The sequence below is a fragment of the Nelumbo lutea genome, chromosome 3, assembly GCF_056320005.1.
Source record: "Nelumbo lutea isolate HS-2025 chromosome 3, American lotus-T2T, whole genome shotgun sequence".
In the NCBI taxonomy this organism is placed as follows: domain Eukaryota; kingdom Viridiplantae; phylum Streptophyta; class Magnoliopsida; order Proteales; family Nelumbonaceae; genus Nelumbo; species Nelumbo lutea.
In genome coordinates, this window is record NC_142686.1 from 20179598 (window position 1) to 20205910 (window position 26313).

General features: G+C 38.3%; 1 protein-coding gene and 3 pseudogenes across 2 annotated transcripts; 1 reads left to right on the top strand and 3 right to left on the bottom strand.

Moving 5' to 3' along the window:
• Nucleotides 1-834: 834 nt before the first annotated feature.
• Nucleotides 835-1811, top strand: LOC148863425 (basic leucine zipper 43 pseudogene; annotated as a pseudogene).
• Nucleotides 1721-12059, bottom strand: LOC148863426 (delta-aminolevulinic acid dehydratase 1, chloroplastic-like; annotated as a pseudogene). Its single transcript, XR_016109658.1, has 10 exons — nt 11602-12059; nt 11197-11304; nt 11013-11086; nt 9797-9866; nt 8434-8489; nt 8183-8300; nt 6362-6433; nt 6188-6274; nt 6018-6095; nt 1721-2009 (listed from the first exon to the last, which is right to left on the bottom strand). The product of XR_016109658.1 is annotated as a delta-aminolevulinic acid dehydratase 1, chloroplastic-like (transcript).
• A 1239-nt stretch (nt 12060-13298) lies between these two features.
• Nucleotides 13299-24122, bottom strand: LOC148863427 (uncharacterized). The gene is made up of 4 exons (XM_088976769.1): nt 23468-24122; nt 20763-20866; nt 13717-13771; nt 13299-13641 (listed from the first exon to the last, which is right to left on the bottom strand). The coding sequence occupies exons 1-4, from the start codon at nt 23533-23535 to the stop codon at nt 13509-13511; spliced, it is 360 nt and encodes a 119-aa protein (XP_088832895.1). The 5' UTR covers nt 23536-24122; the 3' UTR covers nt 13299-13508.
• LOC148863428 (protein MOS2 pseudogene) lies at nt 21413-23272 on the bottom strand (annotated as a pseudogene).
• Nucleotides 24123-26313: the final 2191 nt, after the last annotated feature.

Sequence of the window (26313 nt, forward strand, 5' to 3'; positions counted from 1 at the left end):
AATGATAACATAGACAGGGATTTTGGGGTAATTTAGGGTAATCCTTTGTGTGATCATTCTCCTGTGATAGATTGATGGGTGTGATCATGGGTCCATTAATTTGCAGTGGTCGTTGAGTCATCATTAATAATTTTCTAATTGTGGAAACGGAGCTCTGAGCTCGATCATCTTCAGGCTTCAATCATCTCTGAAGTCTTACTTGTACTTACGTCATAAGTTTTAGTTGGCTAAGCATGCTTCGTGCAGAGGTTGGTTGGGCTCAGGCTCACTGGAAGAGACGATATTAAAAACTCTTTTAAGATTGACTTCATCCAGATCCATATAAAATATATATAAATAATTGATAATTCTCATCAGGTTTCTTTTTCCAAAACATTCCCCATTTCTGATTTCTACAAATAATTATTCTTCCCACCAATCCAACTTTCTTCCCACCGATGTAAGCATTATTTTTATTGGGTACCCTTGTTTATTTGATGTTAACTGATGGTACTGGTACCCCTACCCACATTCCCCATGGATGCACATACATGCATCTTTTGCATTCATTGCATGCATGCATGAACCCAGTTCCACCACCCACTGGACCCATTGAACATTTTCCCGAAAAGCTTAAGCTAGCTGCTAGCCAGTGTGCCATTCTCAGTTCCCACGCCTACTTATACATATGACTACATGCATACATGACATGCCATATACCCACATGCATGATGAAGTGCACGGCATACCTCTGGGCTGGGATGTTAGATGTCTGCTCTTTAAGAAACTCTTGGGCGCTGTTAATCTAGTTGCAGAATATGGGCCACTGATCTAACTTTTCTACTTATATAAACACCTCCATTCCCCATGCTTCCCTCCCCTTCTCCTTCAACAACACCATCTGCAAACTACTTCCCTTGACAGAGCTTCCTCTCCTCCTATCTTCCAGCTCAAATCTTAGAAGAAACAAGCTACCTCCAAAATTCACTGTAGAGTTCAGACCATGCAGCCAGGTGAGGTTGCCGGACTCCAGTACATGGCACCTATGGACCCCAACCCCTACACGGCTCACTTTAACTTCAGCATGATGCAGAACAACATGCCAGCATTCCATTTCAGCAGACTGTTAAGGCCTCCTCCCAATCCTCAGAGCCTTCCTCCTGTCCATGACTTCACTGCACAATCCTCTTGTCTCAGCAGCAATTCAACCTCTGATGAAGCAGATGGGCAGCAGTTGAGAATCATTGACGAGCGGAAGCAGAGGAGAATGATATCTAATAGAGAATCCGCTCGCCGGTCACGGATGAGGAAGCAGAAGCATCTGGACGAGTTGTGGTCACAGGTCATCAGGCTTAGAACTGAGAACCGCCAGCTCATAGACAAGCTGAACCATGTCTTAGAGTGCCATGACCAGGTCCTCCAGGAGAATGCCCGTCTCAGGGAGGAAGCTTCTGACTTGCGCCAAATGCTCAGTGGACCGTAACTTGATAATAATCCTCATGCTGCTTTGAGAGATCTTGAAGACGTCCCCTGCAACACAGCTCACCTAAGAGTCGAATCCTCAAACCAACTCATCACTAGTTCCATGGATTTGCTTCATTGAGATGAGAAAACCGTGTCTACTCTCTTCTCGCTCCCCCCCCCCCCCTCTCAGTTCTCTTTCTTTCATTTTGTGTTGTGTAACGTTGGTATTGAAGGCAATCAGATGCCTTCATTTGAGAAATATGAGGTTGAGAAATCATGCAAATAACAGCTTTTCCATCTAAGCTTTTATTATGATGTCATATATAAATATATAAAGGTTACAGGTGTCTGCATGATTGCACTCTGCATTTAATGTGATTTACATTTCTCTCTGTTCTCACCTCTTCTCGCCGCATAAACATCTTGCAGATTGTAGAGCAAAAGTATGTGAGGATGATGTCAGCACCAGTCAGTCGGAGACACATCAGAGATTCCATCATCACTTTTTCTTCATCTACCATTTTCAGAGCTCCACCAGCCTTGATCATAGAATACTCGCCTGAGACCTAGATCAGGAAGGCCAAACAAGCCGAATTCAATAGAGGAAAACAAATAAAGATGAAATCGAAAAGCTTCTGCTTCAAAATTTAGTAATGATTCTATCAGGTTTACAAAAAATAGAGCCAAGGAATGTACATGACATCCAGAGAATGCCCTTTGAACAACATACTACAGTAACTTTGAAGGTAATTAAGGCGAGGTCCCATAATCGGTCCAGAGTTGGACATGGTAACAGTAACTGACGGTGGTGGTGGTCGTGGTCCATATGATACAGCTATCACAATAAGAAAACACATTTGAAAGCTCATCCACGATCCACCAAAAGCAAGTACTGTTCCTAGCTTTTTTGTGAGAGCCCCAAAGTCTGTCCTGTCTCTGATTTTTGGCCAGACTGTTTCTCAATTCAGATCGAGTCAAGGGTAGTAGAATGTAGATTGCGCTTTGGTTGTTGCTCATATGGTACAGTTCTCTGAACAGTAGCTAAAATTATTATTCACTTGGTAAAGACCCCAAGATAAAGAGCTGCCCAGAGTGTTCCTTCTTTTCATTCTCCCCTTTTGTTTTACTCAGGAAAAATTTTACCCGTGGAGTCGGTGCATACGGGAGGAAGGAACCAGTGACCCCTCTTCTGACACAAATTACTGTGAAAAATGCACATCCCATCAAAAAGTTCTGAACCCAAATTTTGGCGAAAGCATAGCTGATTAGCTGACAGCTCCACCCAACTAGCTTCCTTAGTTTTGGACCGACTCTGGCATAGGCTGCTCTTTGGGTGTTGGTTCATATCGTACAGCTTTGTTTAGAAATGCTGTATCCTGTAGCGCTTTTAAACCAGCCATGTGGATTGGGGTTAGAGAGAGAGAGGGTCGGAATACCACTTTGTTTTATGCATAATTGCAGGTGCATAATTGCAGGTTGCAGCAACCGATCGTCAGCTTATTCTTTCATGCACATGCAACAATTTCTAAGCACATGTTATGACGTGTGCATGGTCCCCTTCTATCTATAGAGATGCCCCCCTTAAGCTTTGGGATCATGATTATCATTCTTGTCACTAAATGGGATTTAGTGCTGTGGGTGGGTCCGGTGTGGTCCAGACCAGGCCAGGGTAGACCTAGTCCCGATAAATAAATGTGCAGAACCAACCTGGACCAGACCTTATTACTAAGACCCACAGCCAACCTAATTATTAAGTGGGACTATTGGGTTTGACCTATTAAGATCCGCTAATAATTGACAGTCAAATTTTTAACTTGTAATTTGACAATAAACCTGCAAATTTATTAAATTAACATATTTGGACATAATCATATTATATTACTAAGTATATCATGAGAAAGGTACTAACTTAGGATCATTTTTATAATATGCTAATTTAACATATATGATTTACATACAATTGGTTTAGATCTTAATTGGTATGGAACAAGAAAAACCAACCCCAATCCAATTATAACTGGGGCATAATATCAAAATCCAGAACCAGCCCAATTATAATCAGGACACGTGATGCAGAATGGGACCCTATATAACTGGGTCAGATCTGTTTGGTTCTATTGGGTCTACCGACCCATTGACCGCCTTAAATGAGATATCTCACTAATAACAAAGAAATCCATACCAATATGTCATACTAGGAGTCTTGGACTGAACGTAAAATCATTTTGGTTACTGGCCATGGGTCAAACGGTCCAACCATCAGTTTGACTGCTCGACTCACTCTAAAAAAAAATGTGCTAAAATAAAAATATAAAAATCAATAAATGGTTCTAGGCTGTGGGCTGTGTTTTAAAGCTATTTTACATCAAAATAAGCTTATAATAATATGTAATAGGTGTTATTATAAAACCTACTTAAACCCATTTTGGTTGCTGAATCCTGGTCCATATGGTCCGGCTGATAGGTCAGTTCGAAGTATGACAATATTGATTCATAGAACTTTCTTTTGTTATTGGTTTGATTCATACAACTTTTAACTGAACTACATCCAGATTACATAGATTTGTTTTATTGGAAAATGATTAAATGTATTTGTATAATAAGAAATCATATTTACATGAGAGGATGCACATGAAGCTAAAAAAGAATCCAACCCAAAATTTACAGAGGCAAACGAGTTTTCACCACACAAACATTCCCTTTGCACACCCGGCTTGGCTAGCCCATCCCATCAGTAAAAGTTTAATTCCCTAGTGATCCAACTGCAATGTCCCTAGCTCCCATCAATAAATGAGCCATCCTCCAGGGCCCACTCCAGGCTTTCCCATCCAGTTGATGGTATTTGCTGAGTCTCCTACATTGGATAAGGAAGACATACTGTCTGTTTGGCAATGCTCAGACCAGTTAATAGAGACAGCACTTCAGCCTTAGTGGAACCTGCAACACCAACAGACCCACTAAAAGACCAGAAAACAGTCCCATCCTTTCTAAAGAAGGCTATATTGCCTACAGCCCCAGGGTTAACAAGAAAGCTCCCTAGAAATTTGCCAATTTTGGATTATTTCATTTTCTTGCAGAGTGATGGACCAACTAGTGTTCTGACCAGCTGGTGAGGAGGTCAGAATCTTGATTAGGTTCCTCTTGAAAGTTGAAATCTCCAACAGAGATACCACTAAAGGCTTCTGAAGTAAGAACCCACGAATTATTCATATTGAGGATACGTGTTTCCAAATCTTCATAGGAATTGGCTTTGTAATCAAATATTCTTCTGTTTATTCATGAGTAACTGTCCTCTAAAGGATTACATTATGCTTGACTGTGATTCTGAAAACCAAGGAGAAACAAAATTATAATCCACTTCACAATACTTTCTCTTTCTTTTTCTTTCTTTGTTTTATATTGTTGAGAAGATAGATATGTGATATTAGAAAATATTGTGCATGAAAGATGTACAGAAGTACACAAGAAAGTGTCTATATAGCATAACAACAAAAAACTACCAAAGGTGTTGAACGTTTTCTGTACAAGAATGCCCTATCAACACAATCACACCCAATCTAGCCAGCCTGACTGCTATGGTAATCAACTCCCTCAGGTTCTATCTGACATTCAAGAGCACTCATTCCATGCAGGAAACCATTTTCTTTCTGCATTGACTTTATAGTACGGAATAAATTCAAAGAGGTATTAAGAAGGATCTAGTTGCTCAACCAACAGAGATTTCTCAAATTATCATACTATTATAGATAGCAAGGATGCATCCCGTTCTCTTCAGTTAAGCTCAGCAAGAAACTGATAAATATCAATATTCAGAGGAAATCTAAAATTACTATTTATTACAGAATTTAGCCATTATGTACCTTAATTTTCTTCAGAATCTCATCCCTCTCATCTCAGGTTGGGCTTGTTTGTTTGGTAAATTTGGCAGTGTTGGTGGACCTCCAAAAGGATAGTGTCCATGTTGGGCACATGTCAGATTGCAATAATGGACTCTTCATAGGGCGATCATCTTGGCCTGGGCTGGACCAACATATAATGTGGGTTGGGCCCAGGCCAAGAAAACCCGCTTAGCCCAGAAACTGTGGTATGTATGTATACAAGTATATTCCATATATGTATAAATACCATACGTACATGTCTGTGTCCATGAAATACTGGTAAGTGGATACATGAACAACTTCAAGACAGCATGCCACCTTAATTTTATTGGTGGATGGAAAAAAATACGGGTGAGAGATCCCACTGGATCAAATTTGAACCATGAAGTCAACAAATGCCAATAGGTAACTCCAATTTATCAGAATGAAATAATATAGCCAGATGCAAGATACTGGTAAAAGCAATATGGCATGGGTCAAAAGTGACAAACAGATCCTAATTATTACTTTATTAGGGCAATAATGAAATTTTAATAAGATACTTCCAATGGTCGTAAACTCTATATCATGACTATGAGATACACACCTAGGGTACTTAAATTTTAAAATATTAGCATAGAGAGGAGGTTCCATGAAAAGTGGAAAAAGTGAAATTCAAGTCTTCAAGTACGATAATATAACAAGCAACTGAAGTACCTGGTATGCAGCGATTAGCAGTGGAGAGTTATCTCAAAGAATCCATATAACATCCAAATATCGCAGCAAAGGTTTCACCTATGAATCCAGATAAATTACTGTTGGTATGAGCAGGGGCTTCTCTCAAGAAGTTGGGGTGACTCAAGTTCACAGAAGAAGAAATTACTGACCAAAAGGATATCAGCTCCCTCATCCTCATCTGAAAATGTCTCAAACCAGAGCTTTTCTGTAGTTTTCTGGGTTCATCAACTCTTGTTCTAAATGACAAAATACCAAGCAATAGTAAGCATTTGTCACAGAAAACTTAAAAAATTGAACAAAAGGAACTTTGATGAGTTCCATACGTTTTCTTATTTCCAAAACAAGGATTTGAGTCTAAAGCTTCACGGTATGGACCATAAAAGGCATTTGCATACCTGTTGACAAGGCAGATTACATCAACATGCTAAAAGAAAACAGTATATGATGAATTCCTCCAACCAGGCCAGACAGATATAAAGGTGGGGAAAATTTGCATACAAATTTGTTGGCAGTCATTGTTGTCAGAAAGACAGAAGAAAGACATTGATATGCATTGTTGAGTTGGTTCAAGTTGTTTTTTATTTAGTTAGGAATTTGTTGGGCTTTAGGCCCATTAGTTTATGTTTTTTTAAGTTGTGACTGTTCAGCTATATTAGTAGCCGCCCTACTAAGGGCATCCTTGTAATATCTCATCCTTTAACTTAAGTATAAATATAATGAGAGGTAGGCGGCTAGGGTTAATTCAGAATCCTGGTTGACTTCCTATTCTTTTCTTCTTTTCCTTTCTTCTCTACTGCTGAAATCTTCATCTTCCCCCTCTTTCCTTTCACAAGAAACCCTACTAAATCTGCAATAAGTTATTTCTACTTGCATGTTGGACAAAGTAGTAAGAAAAGGTAGCAAACATGTAATATAGCTCTATATATTTAATAAAAACAAAACAAAATAAAATGGCAAGAAAATTATAAAAGACAGTTCCTAATTGAACTGAACAAAGAGACAAAGCCTTGTCGCAACTACATGGAAAATTCAATATTAATATTTTTGTTAGAAATAAATAGCGTACCTTTTTTTCTTTATTTTCTGAGAAAAATATATATAAGGACAAGAAAATAAAAATCATAATGCACATTTTCCAGGAAAAACCTTTGGCATAAACAGATACAGTTTACATTATCCGGTCCTGATTGCAAAGTTAGATGGGAAATTGGCAAAGTTCTATGATTTTTTCATGTTGTATTTGGATTGGGGCCAGAATTTGAAATGCAAGATGGAAGTGTAGAATGAGGGACGAGAATAACTAGCCCTGCTTTGGAGTCAAAATCTGATAAAATGGCAGAAAACATATATTGATCTATTAGTCAAATAAAAAATATGGAAAGTGGTGGATTTGAAACTCCTTTTTCATCATGGTTTTCCATTTCCACTCCAATCTAAACGCTGCCTAATGGTTTTGAGTTGCATTGGATCAATGTCCACATTGAACTTTGATCATTGATGGTGCATGATGACTGTAATAATTATAATGTGAAAAGCTCATCCTCAATCAGGGATGAGAAAAGTACAAGAAACAGAATACTGTTGTTGCCCATTATATGCTTGACTTCCTTATTCACCTAGGGCCTCCAAACCAGATCTAGTCCCGTGAGTCCTGGTCTATCCAGAAAAACAGCTATACTATTGGCAGACCTTGGAATCCAATTGAATGAGCATTTCAAATATTGTGGCAATGTCTTTGACTCTCTAATCAGATGTCTAAGATTCCAAGGAAATATTGCATTTAAGTAAACCACAAAATTATAACCTGGCAGTCTCCCAGAGTCCCACTACAATCAGACAATCTTAAATTAAATTTGCCTTAATATTTATTTAGAGATGATTCAGTTCCTTAACTCTATCTGAGTAGGAAGATTTTTTTTTCATTAGAATAATGTGCTTGCATCATGTCATATTATTTGACTTCAAATGATATTTATATAATTTAACTTCTTAAATAGGTACCAATTAGAAAAGTGCACTGCATTCCATCCAAGCAGGCACCAGAGCATGCTGACAATATTTTTTTTTAACAACAATTAAAACAAGAGATTGTGAGGAACATAGTGGGAGAACAAATTGTGTAACAGTAAAACATCAATAAATACTTTGCTGTATAAGACATCATTGGCACATGCTGAAAACCTTCAGCATCCAGAGCTGCTTGAATTACTCTCACATGGCCATCCATCATGCCACTGGGACAACATCCACTCCTGCTTGGGCCTATTGACATAGGCAAGAAAATAAAATAATAAATTAATCAGAAGAAAGTAAAACTGGAAAAATGTAAATATAATATCATCAGTAGAATAAAAATTTTAAATACATCTTGAACAAATAAATCCGTTGATATTACCTGGGAGACAGCTTGTTTACATAACTGATGAACTGTTTCATCATTCATTATAACTCCTGGAAATTATTGATAAAATGTAATCCGATCAATAATGCTATTGTTGTAATCTTTGTTTCTTTAGAAAGAATCACAAACTGCTTAGTTCATGCAGATGGCTCTCTACTGTAAGATATTGGAAACTGACTTCTAAACATAGTAACAAACATTTTCCCAACCAAATGCAAGATGAATTTATTATCACATTTTATGTTATTGTTACATGGTCTAAGTTTCACTATTTGAAATGAAGTTTGTGAATATTCCAAAATGAATCTCCACTTAAATGGCGTTGCTAGAAAAGTTGAACAGCAACAGCAATGATTTCTTCTTAAAAAGATAGAAGAAAACCAAAAACAATGTATCTCTAAGAAAAAAGGAAGGAATCTAGAAAAGGAAACTGTGAATATCTTCTAAAGATAATGTGGTGATACTTCAATAGTGTAGACCAAAATGAACAACCCTATTAAAAGGGGAAGGGACAGATAATCTTTGGGGATCTAGAAAAGAAAAATATATGACAAGATGGTGGAAGGCCTAGCAGGTAACTAGAAACAAGGAAAAACATTGAAAAGTATAAAGTGACAAAGGAAGAAAACTTACTTGAGGCCAAACTACAAGATGGTCAGTCAATGAAGTTATGTCATGTGAATTAAAGACCAACAAGTGAATCAATGAGTGATGTGATGAAAGCTCAAGATTTCTACAAATATGAGTGAAGGTGAAAATAATGATTGGTAAAAGCAGTGAAACTTGACAGAAAACATGGTAACAAGATGGCTGTAGAAGATAAGACGGCAATACATTAAGAAAAACAAGGTTTTGATGCCAGTGATGAAAAGAATGATGTAATTGTCATCTTAGTGCTTATGATGATGAATGCATTCAATGTTGATTGGAGATGTAACAATTCGTTTGAGACTGGTGATCTCATGAACTTTAGCCACCACCACATGCTAAATCATGGGAATTTTCCCTCCAGAGGAGGCATGCTCTGCAATGGTGAAGTCACAGGCTGGAAATAGTGCATTACAAGAATTACCGGCAGTGGTGGCATTGGTGATAATATCATCAGCCTAAACTCAAGTCCTATACATGGTTGAAACATGTAAATGAGTCAGTGAAGACCAGGTTGCCAGATGGGTGAAACTGGTCCTAGAAGTTTATGACTGCATCTGAACATTATCCAACCTTTACATGGAGGTAACAGTTTTCCTTCATTTTCATCGAATATTTCTATAGTACCAAATTTAGTAAATCAAAATAATACATAAAAGAAAAAAATGAAATTTTGAAGAAAATGAAGAACTTCAGATATCCATCATACCATCTTCTCTAATAATGCTGTCATGCCCATCAGAGGAATATGGATCCAAAGTAACATCAGTGTGGATAACCTAAAGAAAGACAATTTTGCTTTGATCAATCTGAATGGTTATCACACTTTCATGCTGAAAGTGAAGCAAAGATGATCATAAATGGGACACAAAATATTTAGACTGATGAGGTCAGGATACTTGTCTTTGAGAAGCCATATTGCTTGAGTCACTAGACCATTATCATTATAATGTTTCATCTCCTGCGGAGGACTGAAGGAAGAATATACCAATATTTTATGTTAATCCTTGTTAATAGAGGCTGTAGTAAAGCGAGATGGAAGAGAGGAACCTTCAACACATGAAGAACTTTAGGGAAAGCACAAAATTTTGCTATAGAGAAGCCAGCACATGTTTTCCTGAAAAAGTAAAAGTTTATATTGAAAAGAAAAGAGAAGATTTACGAAAAGATCCTTCATACACGAAGGACCTGTACAGGGGACCTATATAACCACAAAAAACTAATCCAATCTCTCCCCTTCACAAAAGCAGAGGCCTAAATAAATAAAGTATTAGTGAATTATCAAAATAAATAAATGAAGTATTAGTGTGAAAAAACTGTTATAGGGTATACCCCCGAACACCCTATGAGTTGACAAACATGAACGTTATTTGCCTTTGAATCTTTTTATAACCACATCATTTGGGTTTGCTTTGCCTCCAAAAACTTTGTTATTCCTTTCAGCCCATAATGCCAATGCAAAGGAGCAATTTGAAATGCTTTTTCTTTCTATAGGTAGGTATGAATATGTATTAAGCTACAACAAAAGGACTGAGGCCTATGTATAAAAAGGTTCATGATAAGAATCTAAGAGTAAGTACATGGCTGTAGAGTTGCTTATTAAGCATTGATCCTCAGGAATTCCTTGAGAAGCATTTGATAGGATAACATATGCAAGTAATTAGAAGTTGGGTTCTTGCACTTACACAAACTGCCTAAATTAATTAAGTTATTCTGAAGCAGAAACGAAGTCAAAAAGGCAATGGAAGACAGTCCTCTTCAGCCAAGAGATGTAAAGGCACTACTTGCAGATAAACTGATGAATAAGATTCTTTATTTCTGTTAAAATATTTGCATGTGGCTTTTGATAAAATCAACAAACTTCTTAATTAAAAAGTACAAATAAGGAGAACAAACACTTCTAAATAAATACTAGCTAAATGTACCTCTTCTACAAGACCATGTCGCCATCCAAGTCCATAGCATCCAGGTAGAGCTCCAATTGGGGTGTCCTCTTCACCTGCACTCTTATACGCTTAGAGACAACAAAGTTAGACCCAAATATAACTGAGACGGATACAAAAGACAAAGAAAATAGAAAGTTCCATATATTACTACCAAGTTACCAACCTTCATGAATGAAAAGTGGATAAACAAAATTTGCAGGAGATTTGTTTCTTGAAATGCTGATCTCAATGCAGTTGACTTCTGATTACAGCGAGGACGCCTATTAAGTGGCTGGCAGAAACCACCGTATGAGAGCAAAAAAAAAAAAAAAAATACAGCAGTACACCCAGAACTTAAACTGGTCCAAAGGTAATAAAACCAGATTGATCAGTCTTTTAAAGTGGTGTATTAAGCCCAAAATTCTAGAGAGCATAATGACTAGAAAAAAGTTCTACTTAGAAAGTTCAGTAAGTTCACCAAATGGTTCCACTATTAACTACTTATCTTATTACTTAAAATTTCACTACTTTATACTTCTTATGAAATGCAGGTAAGGTAATGATCTAGATCATTCATTGTCCTACTTACAGGTGAAGAAACGAGAGGCGTCCCAACTGGTGCTGCTGGTTTAGGAGGAACAGGTAGTGCTTCAGGAATAATTCCAGCCACAACAGCAGATCCACAGTCCCCAATGCTCAATCCAGATCTTTTTGATGTCTCTTGTTCATTGCTTGCTCTTATAACCAAGAAGAATCGAGAACACGGAGTCTTTATTGCATGGCCAGCGTTAATAACAAACTTGACGTTTGTTGCTGATGATCTCAATCCAACATGTTTCTTACCATCTAAATGCTTACTTGCTGGAACATTGCTCGATGAGATAGATATAGAACAAGCCATAACTTGCAATGAGCTGCACTCTTTGGCGCCTGGCGTGACATGCACAATCTCGCTGAGGGACTAAAAACCACATCAAAGAATATCCAAATACCGTGCATTGTAGAAATTCATGGCCACATAACAAAAATTTTCAATTGAAAATCAAAAGAAGTAAAACGAGCAAGTAAACTAGCAGGAAAAGAATTAAGCATATACTACATCAATGTCAATATCTTTAAACCAGTTATCAGAAATACTCTGTGACCCATTTCGGTTGATCTAACACAGACGGGCAATCTAAAAGCAACAAGAATCAAAATTTCCAACTGTGTCCCAAAATCAAGATGGAGAAGTTTACGAATTTGACCTCTTTCAACAGCCAAGAAAATGTTGATCTAAAAGCAAGAAAAAGTCGACCAGTCGAACAGGATTTGGATTTTGGAAACGATTGAAGCAAATACTGTACAAAATTGACAAGGATCAGATGTTTAGAGAATTTACTTTGAATGCGAAGATAGACAACTGTTCTCGTGTAGTAGGTGGTTTTGTTCGAGCGAATTCCTCACTCACGTATGCTGAGTTTGGAAGGAGTAAATGCAATATGAATGCAAATACATAAAAAACAATACAAAAAACAAAGGTTTTAACAGCTGCTACTCTACATATTTGTACTTGTACTCCTTCAAAAGTTAAGAAGGTTTTAAACAGCCGCTGTTCTAATTGCAATCACAGCGTTAAAGCCTTTAATTCCGGTTAATACTACATAATACTATGATGTTTTTTTATGTATGACTGAGATAAAAGTGGACAAAGTTCTCGTGGGCAGAAAATCCGGACTCCGACTTTATCAAGAAGGCATTTAAATACAGTTGCCTTGCCTGAAGCAACCGTGTACAATTGTAGTTTGGCTAACCCGTATCGCTAGCATCTGCCGTTATACATAACGGCGTTTATTGGTGGTCCAAGATTGGCAACGCTTAGCCAATAACGAGCCGTCAGCTGTGGGGATCAGGGAGATGACTTTTTTCTGGTAAACAACAGACCTGGGAGATGACAAGACTCGAACTTTAATCAAACAATTAGTCCAATTATCAAAAAAAATGCTTCAATTAGTCGATTCAAATTTGATCTCAATCGAATAAGTTCAATTAATTATTCAAACTCGTTCGACTTAAAAGCTTAACTCACTTGAGTTGAGTGAGCTAGTGAGCTCGGTTTGAATTTTGATTACACTGTGAGTCGGTGACTGAGCCCTCACTGTTGGGGAAGATAAGTAGGCTACTAGTTGGGCTCATGGTACGTAAAGCCCGTAAGGCCAAAACTTGTAAATATTATGACGCTAAATTAAGCATGCTGAAAAGTGAAAACAAATAGCTTGAAAACAAGTGCCGATTGACCCAGTTCACTTGGCTAAATATAGCTTGTAAATATTAAAAGTTGGGCAAATTAACCTCAAACGGTTAGTAGTGACTTCATGAACTAAACTTATCGAAACTTTAGGTTCATTGTCTCTGATAATCAGTAGATACAACAGGGACAGCATTTGTTAAGCATCAGCTGTAAATGGCTTGGCTGGGTTTTCCTGGACTCTCCAGCAGGAGGCAGAGAAATGCGCATCAACTGCTGCTCCTCTTACACGGGTTTTTTCTACTTGAAGGGTTGGTGGAAGTTTCTGCTGCAGAAGGTGATGATTTGCATTGCTCTTCAAAACTTTGGACAGGGTCTGTAAAAGAATGCGTGCAATGCCATCTGGAAGAGGGCAACAGCTTAGCTCAGGCTTAGGCGGGGAAAACCATATTTACTTTTGTTCAAGTACCCACCTACCTGCTTGATCTGATAGTCTCATTGTCTATTGTCACATCCTTGTCAAATATACTGCCTGCAACAATGTCAGAAAGACTCTTTGTCTAATATTATACAAAGAAAAATAAATAAATAAATAAAACAAATAAATACTAATTAGTTTAGTCAATCAAATTTGAGAGAACCAAAGGCACTTACATACATCCCATGTAATATCTATTGCAATTTACAGAACAATTATTAAAAGCATATTTCCCATTCATAGGATGCAATTCCAATTCTTTTGCAAAGCAATTTTAGAGGTACTCAAAAATTGTAATAGAGTGCTCAAATGCAATGCTGAGACCCTGGCTGAAGGGGTTACAATTGTCCTAAGAACACTCTTCTAAAGTAGAAGGCTAGCTACTAATCTTAAAAATTATATATTCCTCTCAAACAATGACTGAGTGGTTTTTGTTGTTTCAAATAGACCAACAGGAAGTTTATAAGAGATGCAGAACTTGGATCTATTTATGTTTCAGTATCAACTAGATCATCTTCCAAATACACTCAATACAAATATGCACAACTTGGAAATGGTAAGGTAACTTTTATTGATCACACAAGAATACAGCCAGCCCCCAAGGACAAACCCTCAGGATGGGCAGAGATGATACAATACAACAAAATTACAAATCCCACAGGCTCCTAGACCTCAGCAACCACCGAAGACTTTGCTGATGGAACCCCTTAGCAGCTGAAATCCAAGACACCAGTTTACCAAAAGACAGAGATCATATCCTCCACATCCTTTGAGGTATGGTGGAACAATCTTCTAATTCTTTGAAGACCACAAAGTAATAATTACAGCCACAGGGACAGTTAGCTAGCTTTGTTGCAGCTTCCAACTCCACAGTAGATACAAGACAGAGCTGGGCATGATCCAGGCCACCCCCAGAGCATTAAGATAGTGCCACCAGAATCAAGAGACAAAAGGACAATGGAGAAAGAGACGATCAGTGCCCTCAAGATCCTGCCAACACAGAATACAGCTCTAATCCTGAATCTGGAAACAACCCCCCCCCCCTTCTAATAAGATTTTATTTGAGGCACCTGTTTAGCTCTGCTGCCCACACTAGAAAATTAATTTTAAAAGAAGAGAGAGGGTTCCAAATTCTGGATGCAGGAACTGAGCCAAAGTTGCAATCAGTCAGCTTAAGAGTGAAAGAGTTAACAGTGAAGAGGCCTTCGCCCTCTACAGCCCAGATCCATGTCCAGCCGTCATCCCTACTTAGAATCTACCACCTGACCCGAAAGCAGAAAGAGCAACTTAGCAAAATTTTCTAGCTCCAAGTCCTGAAAGTTTCTCCTAAAAGTAGGATTTTAGACCACAGCTTTCTCCAGAAGCTCGTAGCAGCCAGCAACCACTGCATCTTGGTCAACAGCCAGCTGGAACAGTTGCAGGAAGACTTCAGCTAGTGGATGGTCAATTCACCAGGGATCCTTCCAAAAAGACAGTCTGCCACCATTCCCCAAAATTTGGCCTAATGCCTCTGCTGAAACAAGGAAGATTGGTTATAATTTTCTTCCAAATGCCCAGGGAAGGAGGGGAGCTAGTGGTTATCCAGTCCCCTCTATCCACACCATACTTGGCATCAATTAAACCTCTCCATGAGCTCTCTCAACTCCAAATCTCCATAGCCACTTTCCTAGTAAAGCCAAGTTAAAAACCTTTGGTCTTCTGACCCCCAAACCCCCTTGCTCCAAAGGGGAGAAAACTTGATCCCAACTAACTAAATGGATCCATTTTTTCCTCTTCCCAACCTCTCCACAGGAAATCTCTCTGCAGCTTTTCTAGCCTTTAAGCCACCTTCGCAGAAATTGGAAAAAGAGAGATGATAAGAAGGCGAACTAACAAGGGAACTCTTCAGAAGAGTGATTCTACCTCCAATGGAAAAGTATTTTGCCTTCCAAGAAGAAAGCTTCTTTTCTAACCTCTCCAAAGCTGGTTCCCAGATTGAGGCCAAGATAATTTGTTGGAAGATAAGTGATAACCTATCTGACAAGCAAGAATTCCAGCCAAAGAATCAACATTTTCCACATTATCCACTGGGATCAAAAGACTTTTACTCCAGTTGACTTTTAAGACAGAGACAACTTCAAACCAACAAAGAACACCCAGGAGCACTTCCAACTGATCTTTCTCCGCGTCAAGAAACACAAGGTATCATCTGCAAACTGAAGAATCTGAACCTCTTTACCTCCAGGAACCACAACAAAACCTTCCTAAAAACTGACCTCCCCAACTTGATGAATGAAAAGAGTCAAGATTTCCATCAAGCAAATGAACAGGAGGGGAGAGAGAGGATCACCCTGACGAATCCCCCTAGAACTTCTAAAGAAACCAGCTGACTGCCCATTTACTAGGATGGAAAATTTTGGGGAAGTTATACAGACCTTCATCCAATTCCTCCAATTCTGCCCAAATTGTGATCATATGCTTTCTCCAAATCAAGCTTGCAAAGAAGGCCCAACTTCCCTTCCCTCCTTCTGGAGTCGATCAACTCATTTGCTACCAAAACACTGTCCAACCAGGGACAAAAGCACACTGGTTTTCAGCCACAACACTTCTAAGCAACTTTTTTAAGCCTGCCAACACCTTTGCCAAGATCTTGTAAAAACGGTTTAGAAGGCTGATTGATCTGAAATCCTTTCTATTCACAGCTCCTTCCAACTTTGGAATAAGGGTGATGAAGATAGCATTCAAACTTCTCTCTAAGGATGCATTACCATGGAAGCCCTGGAAGACCTTATTACATCTTCCTTCACCAGCTCCCAGTCCCTGCACTTCTTGTAAAAAAGAGGTTAATGAGACCATCCAACCCAGGAGACTTATCATTATCTAGGATCTTAGTCACCTGCCAAACTTCATCTTCTGAGAAAGGGCTTTCAAGTTCCCTTTGTTGAACCTCAGAAAGTCTTCTAAAGAGAATACCTGTAGGTAAAGACCTACGAGCCCAAACCACTTTTGAATTAAAACTTGTTTAGCTCCTTCTCTGAGTGGACAGTCTAGCCACTTGTTTGAAGGAGAAACTATATAAATGACCTCTGGAGATTGTCTTAGGACAACAGAGGACATAGCCAGGTGCCATTTAAAATTTATAGCTGCATTTCAATTTTCTAATGAAGGTTGAATTCATCCCTGTTCAAGAGAACGAAAGTTACCTATAATGTCATCCTATTCTCTCCAAAAGTGGTCACAACACAGAGAATGCCAAAAACCCATGGTGTGAGATCAAGATGTTAAGTTTTTCAACTACTTTTGGAAGACTTGGGTCAAACATGGGTAGATGATTTAAAACATTTCAGATGATACATCCTTGAAGAGATTGTCAAAGTGGTTAACAAGAGTTTTAGAAATCTCCAGAGGCTTAGTGGAAAATGGTTATATGAAAACTAATTCCTCAGCAAGCAGAATGGGGTGGGGTCACAACTGGTTTATCAGTCTCATTACCAATCCAGTCTCCCTTCAAGATTCTTACAGCAATATCCACCATGAAGTTGTTAACTTTTTTTTCTTTCTTTTTTTTTTTCGATAAATAACCATCAAGCTGTTAATTTCAGAAGGTATGATCAAGCTATGGTTCAAATCCATTCTAGAAATGTCAAATTACAAGTTTTGAAGGGTTCAAATGCTAACTAATCTGGTTCACCACACTACTGGACATGCATAATATCTTCAATGTTCAGGACTTGCTTGCTTGTCATTGTTCATTTCTTTCTTTCTTTCTGTCTCTTTATTTTGCTGATCAATATGTGGAACTGTAGAAGCAGATGCATAAAAGCAATTAAGTGAGCTTCTTATGCTCCTCATTCAATGAAGATGTGAGAAGCATACTGAAGACAGGATAGAGGGTTGGCTAGTTTTTGCTGGTAAAGGCAACCTAAATTTTGTTTTTTTTTTTGAAGACCATCTACTTTGGGATTTTATGTGGGTTTCAGAAGAAGATTCTTTTCAACCAGACTTAACTGAACATTATCAGACCCTTAGCTTAGTAGCAAGCACCTCAAAGCTAGGGAGAGTTGATGTAGCAAGGACCACAACCTAGAGGTCTATACTTGCAAGCTCAAACCCAAAAAGTATTGAAGTGACAGAGGCAAGGCCAACAACATTAAGCCTACATGTCCACCTTAAAGAGCATTCAAGTAAGCTGGTGAGAGTCAAATTGAGGGCCAGGGTATAGGAAATGAGACTCTTCACCATTGTTGCTCTTCATCCCCTAATTTTTTTCCCTTGCTAAACTAGTTGAAATTAAATTATTTATTCAAGTCATGAGGGGTCCATTACTTGGTGTAATGGTAAAACCTCAGTCTGGCAAGCATGAAAACATGGGTTCAAGTATGAGGGCGGCAACTTTGTGCCAAAAAAAAAAAATGTCAGAGGTTAGGCTAGTACCCAGTCCCTCCCAAGACCCCAGATAACTGGGACCAACATTGGGTAATGGCCTTTTTTTTTAAAAGTCATAGTTGTCAAGGTGACACCTAGGTGACAAGGCACCTATGAAGGGTTGCCTTGCCCATGTACCTAGTTGCTTTTGTATAAGCTGTCATATATTTTTATTTTTTGATAAGCAATTATGATATTTTTTATTTTGTGAAATTACAATATTACAATAGGAATTATTTTGATTATCAACAAAAAACATAATATTACAATAGACATCATTACACCAAAATATTCATTTTGTGGATTTACAATATTTTCATATTTTTTTGAGAAAAGGTAAAGTATAATTTTATTAATCTAACAGTCCTTTGTACAAAGAGAAGCTGTACAAAAACTAAACAAAAGGACCTCAAAAAAGTACAATCAGATGTTTCCTCTTTAAAACCTGTGTATAATATTTTCATAATTCATATACTAGTTTCTTTTTAGTCTTCTTCTTTTCCAAGGATAAAAACAGGGGCTCAGCCATCAGCCCCTATATTTTCTAAGTTTTCTTTTCTTTCTTTATTTTCTTTACATAAACATGTTGATTTACTACATTTTGATATGAAGTTTTATACTTATTTAGCGAAGCTTACTAGTAATTATTAGTAAAAGATGATTGCTGGTTGCTATGAAACCTAAAGAATTACAAACCATTGCCTAGGCAACAAGGTGTTCTCCACTTCACGTTGGCAGTTGGCACCTTGACAACTATGATTCCAGTTGTGAGATCTAAAACCATGTGAATGCTGCATCACCCACCATTCTCAAAATACTGTCTAATATGATTCACAAATCACACATAATTTCCTCAACGAGGCACAGCAAAGCACCAGTACTGAATGTGAATAATTTTTTTTTTGAATAATAGTTATGCTATGATATGTTAAAATCACATACAACCACGGAAAAAACATGTTATGGGAATGGAATTACCTAGTTCACAGATTCCCGTACAGAGGTATTTTATTTGGAGTAAAGTCATATAATATATAAAAAAAGGCCATTACCCAATGTTGGTCCTAGCTATCGTGGATCTTGGAAGGAATGGAGTGGATAATGGAACTAAATTTTTTACACTTCTGCACAAAGTGGCCATTCTCAGACCTGAACCCACTTTTTTGTGCTTGTCAGATTCAGAGTTTACCATTACACCAAGCAATGGCCCCTCCACACACACACACACACACTCCCTGGCTGAACAGGACAAAACAATGGTTAGACAATTTACACACAAATGCACTTTCCTTGGGAGGAAATCCTATTAAGTTGAAAGCATAAGTAGTTGATGTAATTACCCTTAAATTTGTATAGACTAAAGGAAGAAGAATTATTTACTTGGCAGTTGACAAAAGACTTCCAAAGTTGTATAGACTAAAAGGAAGTAGCCACTGTCAGATTTGAACCCACTTTCTTGTGCTTGTCAAGCTGAGAGTTTACCATTACACCAATGACCCCTCCACACACATACACTCACTAGCTGAACAGGTGGCAAAAATGGTTAGACAATCTACACACAAATGCACTTACCTTGGGAGGTAATCCTATCATGTTAAAAGTGTAAGTAGTTGTAGCTACCCTTATAGTTGTATAGACTAAAGGAAGAAATATTGTTGACTTGGGAGTTGGCAAGAGACTTCCAAAATTCAAAGAAGACATTGGGTTTACTTTTTTTCTGCAAAAGCACATTCATAGTGATGATCAGGAAGAATGCTTATATCCTTAGTTTGACTATCAAAAGGCAACAAAAGTTGAACTTGACTGGCAAGTTATAAGGGCATATTTACTTTCAAAGAGTTTGTATAAATCTTGAGATCACCAAGAAAGTTACTATACATGTTTTGGTTAGTGGCTCAAAAAAGTAAAAGGATCTGACCTGTCTCAAAAAGGATCTGACCTGTCTCAAAAAGGCAACAAAAGTTGAACTTGACTGGCAAGTTATAAGGGCATATTTACTTTCAAAGAGTTTGTATAAATCTTGAGATCACCAAGAAAGTTACTATACATGTTTTGGTTAGTGGCTCAAAAAAGTAAAAGGATCTGACCTGTCTCAAAGAGGAACTCTAGTTTATTTAATAATATAACATCTGATCTTATGTAGTTTTTTGTTTCGGTAGTATGTACATACTTTGTACAAAGAGGATATTGTTGTTGCTGCTGATAAAAATAACTCCAGAAATAGGGAAATATCTCTTCACACAAAAGATCTTGCCTCTCTTTTGGAGAATTATATTCTTCTCAATGAGCAAGCTAAAATTGTGTCATTAGCTAAGATATTTGGTTCCTTATAAACTTAACCCAGCAATCTAATACGAAGCATATAGGACCAAGGTTCAAAGTATCAATACTCTTGATATGCAACTTCTACATATCAAAAGTTCACTTTGACCGAAACTTATGTTTTTTTTTTTTTTGGTTTGGTATTTTAATAGAAGACTTGTCACATCACTCATTAAAGCCTCAAACTTTTTTGTTTGGTAAACAAAGCCTCAAACTTTGTCAACTATAAGAAAAGTTAAAATGTTTATTGGTATCATATACAAATAAATGCATTTACCATATCTTAAGTCATTTATTAGGATTTCAGAATGACCTTTACCTCCATACAAGTTCTTCTTAGAGAAATACTTGGCCTTTAGGCGCCGAGCATATTCAGCTTCATATGTGTTACACTTCTCAATATAGTCGTCAGTATCTGTATCCCTGGAAAAGAAAACATTAAGATGGGGAACCAAGTAGAGAAGGTCATCCAATAAGAAGGTGAAACATGGAAATTTTATGTGAACTTGCACTGATTCCAAAATCATAAGCAGGAGTGACACCATCAGAAGAGGAAATTGGAAATTTTATTTCTGTATACAAAATTGAGAACATGAAATCTAGCTCATATACCCAGGCACAGTTGAACCAAATAGTTAACAACCAACAACCTTGAACCCTTATCTGTTAAAATTCTTCACAAAAAAGAGTTTGCTCATTTATTATCCTCGGTTTCTTCTTACACTAACAAAGACTCTAGTTATTAGGCAATTAAATCCATAAAAGTTTGTGAAAACAGGAGCTTCATAATGTACATTGACCAATCCCAGCTGTTTGGACTCTGGAAAAGAAACTCTATAGTGGAAAAACAAAACCAAGAACAGTCATATTGTCAAGCAGATGGACTCGCCAGCCCACTACTTCAAACTATTGAATGTATGGTAATGCATATTGAGATAAAAAAAGAAAACAGAAAAAAAAAAAAGTCTTCATCTATCCTGTGAATAATGGTTGCCCAAGTACTGCAACTTAGCTTTCTGGGCATTGAAGGAGCAATCACCATAGCAAATCATTTTTTTTATAAAAGTCATACCAGATATATTAATTCTAAAGATGACGGTTGGCAAATATTCAAATTGTCACATTGAGCAATGCATGAGTATCAGCATCTCGGATGACACCAGTTTCACTCTCCATGTCTCTCTCCACTAGGTTTCCAAAGATACCCTTGTGTTTCCACAGAGAACCAGAACTGGACCCCCACGCTTTGGAAGTGCAGTCTCCAAAATTTCCTGATCCACACACTGGATAAGCTCCCTGCTCTCATCCATGGATATATCACATGCTGTTGGTCCTACAACATCCACAACCTCCCCTTTTTTTCAAATACAGCTTCCCACCTTTGAAATCTTTGCTAATTATTCTAACCCGGATATGACTCAACAACCAAGAAACTTGTGCTCCCGTTTCTTCTTCCCTGCAGCTACTTGATCAAGATGTTGCTCCATTGTCAATTTTCATTTCACCACCTCTTCTTCCCTCTTCTCTCTGTCTCTTATCCTTCCTCCTATAGTCCTTACTACCATCCCTCTTTTCTCTGTCATAACCATGGCTACCTGAAGTAGCTCTTCTCTCATCCCTGCTGCTTTTGTCATCCCTGGGTTCTTGAATTTTCAACTCCACCAAGCTCTTCAAGCATTTCTTTTCTTCCACTGAACCCAACTCAGCAACTTCATTAACCTTGGAAGTGACCTCCTCTCTTCCATCCAACAGCTAAAACTATCTTTGACAAGTCAGAACTTGCAGAACCCAATTTCTCCACGACCTTCCCCTTCAAACCCATATGCCTACCACCGACAACCCTAACAACCATACCTACCGATACGCCATCCTTATCCTCCCTAGATGTGATCTTCTCATGCCTATCTGGCCTAGTTGTTGCAGCGTGGTCAGGCCCAGAATTACGCCCTTCCTGCTTCCTATCATGCATCTCCGGCTTAAACCCAAGTTCTTCCTTGGCAGTTCTCCTCTCATACTACACGATCTTCACATCTTTCTTGGCGTTTCTTCCAACCCCTCTTCCTTCAATCCATCCATAACCAGCAAGTAAAGCAGCACCAAAACCCTCAACAGGAACAGTAGTGAACTCATCAAACCCCAGATCATCAGGCAGCCTCTTCATGTCCTTCTTAACTTTTGCAAAATCAGATTCTCAGAGGATACAGGTCGAGCAGGTGCCTCAACAGCATCATTATCAGCCTTATCCCCAACGCCGTTGTCAACAGCACCGGCGTCACCCTCCTTGTTCAGTCTGAAATTCAGGCCATAAGACATGCCGGAATCAGGAATGCCAACAGTGGAGGGAGCCTCTAGCTCGAAGCGGATGTCAGGGTCGGCGGCAGTGGAATATTGAAACTGGAGATCGAGGTTTTTCATCTTCTTGGTGGGCCTCCATTCGTTCTGCTTTGGAGGGATTATGAGCTTTTCTGATTTGTCAGTTAGGGCTTTTGAAGCGTCAAACTCCATAACATAGTCGAGCTTGGTGATCCCGGTATCATCTCTCCCGTCTCCGTCGTTGAAATTCTCCGATGGCTTCTGAGTTGGTTTCCCAGATTGCTTTGAAGGTGGAGAGAACGAGAGTTGAGAGAGAGACAGAGAGAGAGAGAGAGAGAATGTGGGGAACGGTGGACTGACAACGATAATATCTCCGTCTGTCGATCATCACCATAGCAAATCATTGATCATAGACGTGCGGCCGAAGTGTATGGCACGGCCTGATTAAATCTCTGATGACCTAGGACGACACACACATACTACTTGACAGAAAGTTCCAATTCTATATTTCACCATGAAATCGCTGCTAATATAAATTGCTAATAATCTTCCCTACGTTCCACTATTCAACAATGCACCAAATCACTAACAATGCAAAACCAATCTCAAACAGGATGCCACAACAAAACCTTCAACAGGTCCGAAACGAAAAAAAAAAAGAAAAAGAAGAAAAAACTATAAGGAACAAAGGAAAATTCTAAGAGAACTTACTGAAATCTCTCCACTACGTCAGGCTTTCTTTCGAGGACACTCATGGTATCGTCGCTCCCACCAGTCATACGAGAGAGAAGAAGAAGAATAGATGAAAAAGAGGAGAGAGAGAGAGAGAGAGTTACCAAATCGTCAAATTCACATGATAACAAGGTGCAATTTTTGCTAAGTAGGTGAAGATGAAACGAAAAGAATTGCAGTTGCTTGCAGCCTATGAATTTACGACGGAGAAGTACGAACACACCCAATGGATTTTTGTTACCGAATACTTATAAACATTCAAAATGTCAAAACCTACACCCAATGTCTGCCTGGTATTAATATCGAGCCGTCTCCCACTCCGACTGCACTTTGGGCCTTAAAAATTCTGAACCTAATCTGAACCGTCATTCTATCATGAATTTATTATTTGCGTGGAATCTCATCATTGATTCTACATTTAAACCATTCAATTAATCGAACGGGATTTGATTCTCATCAACTGATTGATAAGTATCTAAATATCTAATTAACTTATAATTAGATGATGTGCTCTCGAAAAATAGAGTTAGTTTATTCTCATCAATATTGATTATTTGGATAATAACTGATTAACCCAACTCAAAATTCTTAGCCTTAATGTACAGGAGATAAAATCTGACTGTGGATTGATATCAAATTCAAAGGCAGGATGTGGCTGTAACTAGTAAACTATGAAGGTCTATGATTTCAGAATTTTTCATTGGGCTGCAGTGTACTTTTCCCACTATTCTATCTTATAAGACTGTTTGGTTAGAAGGAAAAGATAAGAAAATGGGTTTTATATTTTATCAAGCTAGATACATCCCAAATGGCATACACAAAAAAAAAAAAAAAAAAAAGTTATTTATAATAAATTAATAGCCAAAATCATTATAAATAAATGATCATTCTTCATACTTGGATAAATAAAGGCTTTATCTATACCAGGAAGTGGTAGGGGTGCAAGCTGGCTATTCAAATTTTATCAAATTCTCTACTCAAGACCGTCCAAGTTGTTTATACAAATGTTACATCTACATCAAATAAAATTGGGTAAATTTTTTAAAACTATCTTTATGATTTAGTTAATTGATTAAGTATATCCCTACTATTTAAGTATTGTCTAACATTACCCCTACTGTTTTAGAAAATTACCATTATCAGCAAAATATTCACAAGGGATGAAATGTTTGTTTTGCCGTTAAGTTAAATTGGAATCTTCACTTCTTCATCTTCCTTGGTCTAATCTTTGTTGCCCAGGTCCAGTCAGCCCGCCTCCAATGCCAGCATTGTTGGGACCCGATAGACAAAAATCCATGGATCCTCCATTTTAACGCATTAGGAGTAGGACCATTTTACATGGTCAAATGGTTTGGGCTGCTCAATCCAATGATGTTTCTATTTGTGTTTTATGAAATTAATGTAATTGCAATCTTTAGAGTTTAAGTTCTGAGATTACTAGAGAAAATGCAGAGCTCAGGGAGCTCGGCTTTGCAGTCGGAGGGTATATTGGAGTGGCTTGGAAGGAAATGGGGTACCAGCCCCCAGGGTTGAGGGTTCTTGTTGTAAAGCCGAAGATGGTTTCTGGAAATTGCATTCAGCCTCTTCGGTAGCATCGTTGTTGTCTTCGGTTGTAGGACTATTGTCGTCATGGTGGTGATTAGGGGTTTCACCAGGGAACATGTACCCCAATGGATTTCAACATGCAAACCTTGGCAAATCAGGGAGTCCAAGAGTGATTCAAGACCGAGGGAGATAACTGAGGCTCGAGAGTGAACCGATGACTAGTTTGGTGAGCCAATTACGAGGGTGAAAAGTTGATACAAATACTACTACTCAAAACGGAGAGAGAGATAAGCCTCTGTAGTCAGTTGAAGAAATATGGGTCAGTGATAAGAGAATTGCTAAAACTCGTATGATATGCAAAAGCAATAGATCATCCTACTGAAATTCTTATTCCTTGACCTATTAATTAGTTAGAGGGTTTGCCCTGATAAGATGTGAAAAAAGGAAGGCTTGAACAATCGTAGTTACAGAAATGGAGATGCAATTCGGTTCAAGATAAGCAAGAGCTCCTAGAGGCTTTTTCCGTTGGCTATGTTGTTTAGTTGGCTTCTATCAAGCGTCAACAACGAACGATCCTGTTTCAAGCAAGCTGAATTCTGTCAGTCTTTGGGGAAGCTGGTTTTCGTACGTGTGACATCAAGTTGGTGATTCTTTGCCCACATCCACCGCCCATTCAATTGTTGTGGTAGACCCCAATGGATTTCAAGCTGCAAAAGGCCGTCGGTTCACTTCGAGATGCGATTGATTCAAGAGCACGATCAAATCAACGAACCTACTCATATCTGAGATGGGATTGTACATAGGGGAGGTGGAGAGGGAGAACGAAGAGGGGAAGGGGTGGAGGAAGAAGATCATCGCCGCTGCTAGAAGTTGCAGTGGCAGCAGTGACTTTTATCGATATAAGAGAGAGAGAGAGAGAGAGAGAAAGAGAGGCAGAGGGGTCCACTATTGCAACTCGAGTTGCAACGATGGTGATAAAATAGGGGATAAAGAATGAAAGGGAAGAAAAAAAGGAGACAGAAAGAGAGGCTGAAGGTGGAGGGGGCTATTGCTGTGGTTGGTTAAGGGTCAAGTCAGTTTGGTTTGCCACTGCTAAGAAGAAGAAGAGGGATGAATGGTAAAATTAGATTTTAAAATAATTATAGGTCACGTGTGTATGAGTTATGACGGAGTATTAATCGATGTTAACGGTAAGAATAGAGCTAGTCAATTATCAAAAACAATAGAGGTAGCGTTTAGACAATAACTAAACAATTACTTAGTCAATTTGCTAAACCATA

What these genes read in the sequence shown, in the direction of transcription:
- LOC148863427 (XM_088976769.1), bottom strand. Translation starts at nt 23,535, where the DNA reads ATGACTGGTGGGAGCGACGATACCATGAGTGTCCTCGAAAGAAAGCCT. An exon ending in GACGTAGTGGAGAGATTTCA is followed by an intron (nt 20,867 to 23,467) that starts GTAAGTTCTCTT and finishes TTTCTTTTCCAG; the next exon opens with GGATACAGATACTGACGACT. An exon ending in TAAGAAGAACTTGTATGGAG is followed by an intron (nt 13,772 to 20,762) that starts GTAAAGGTCATT and finishes ACATTGTTGCAG; the next exon opens with GCAGTATATTTGACAAGGAT.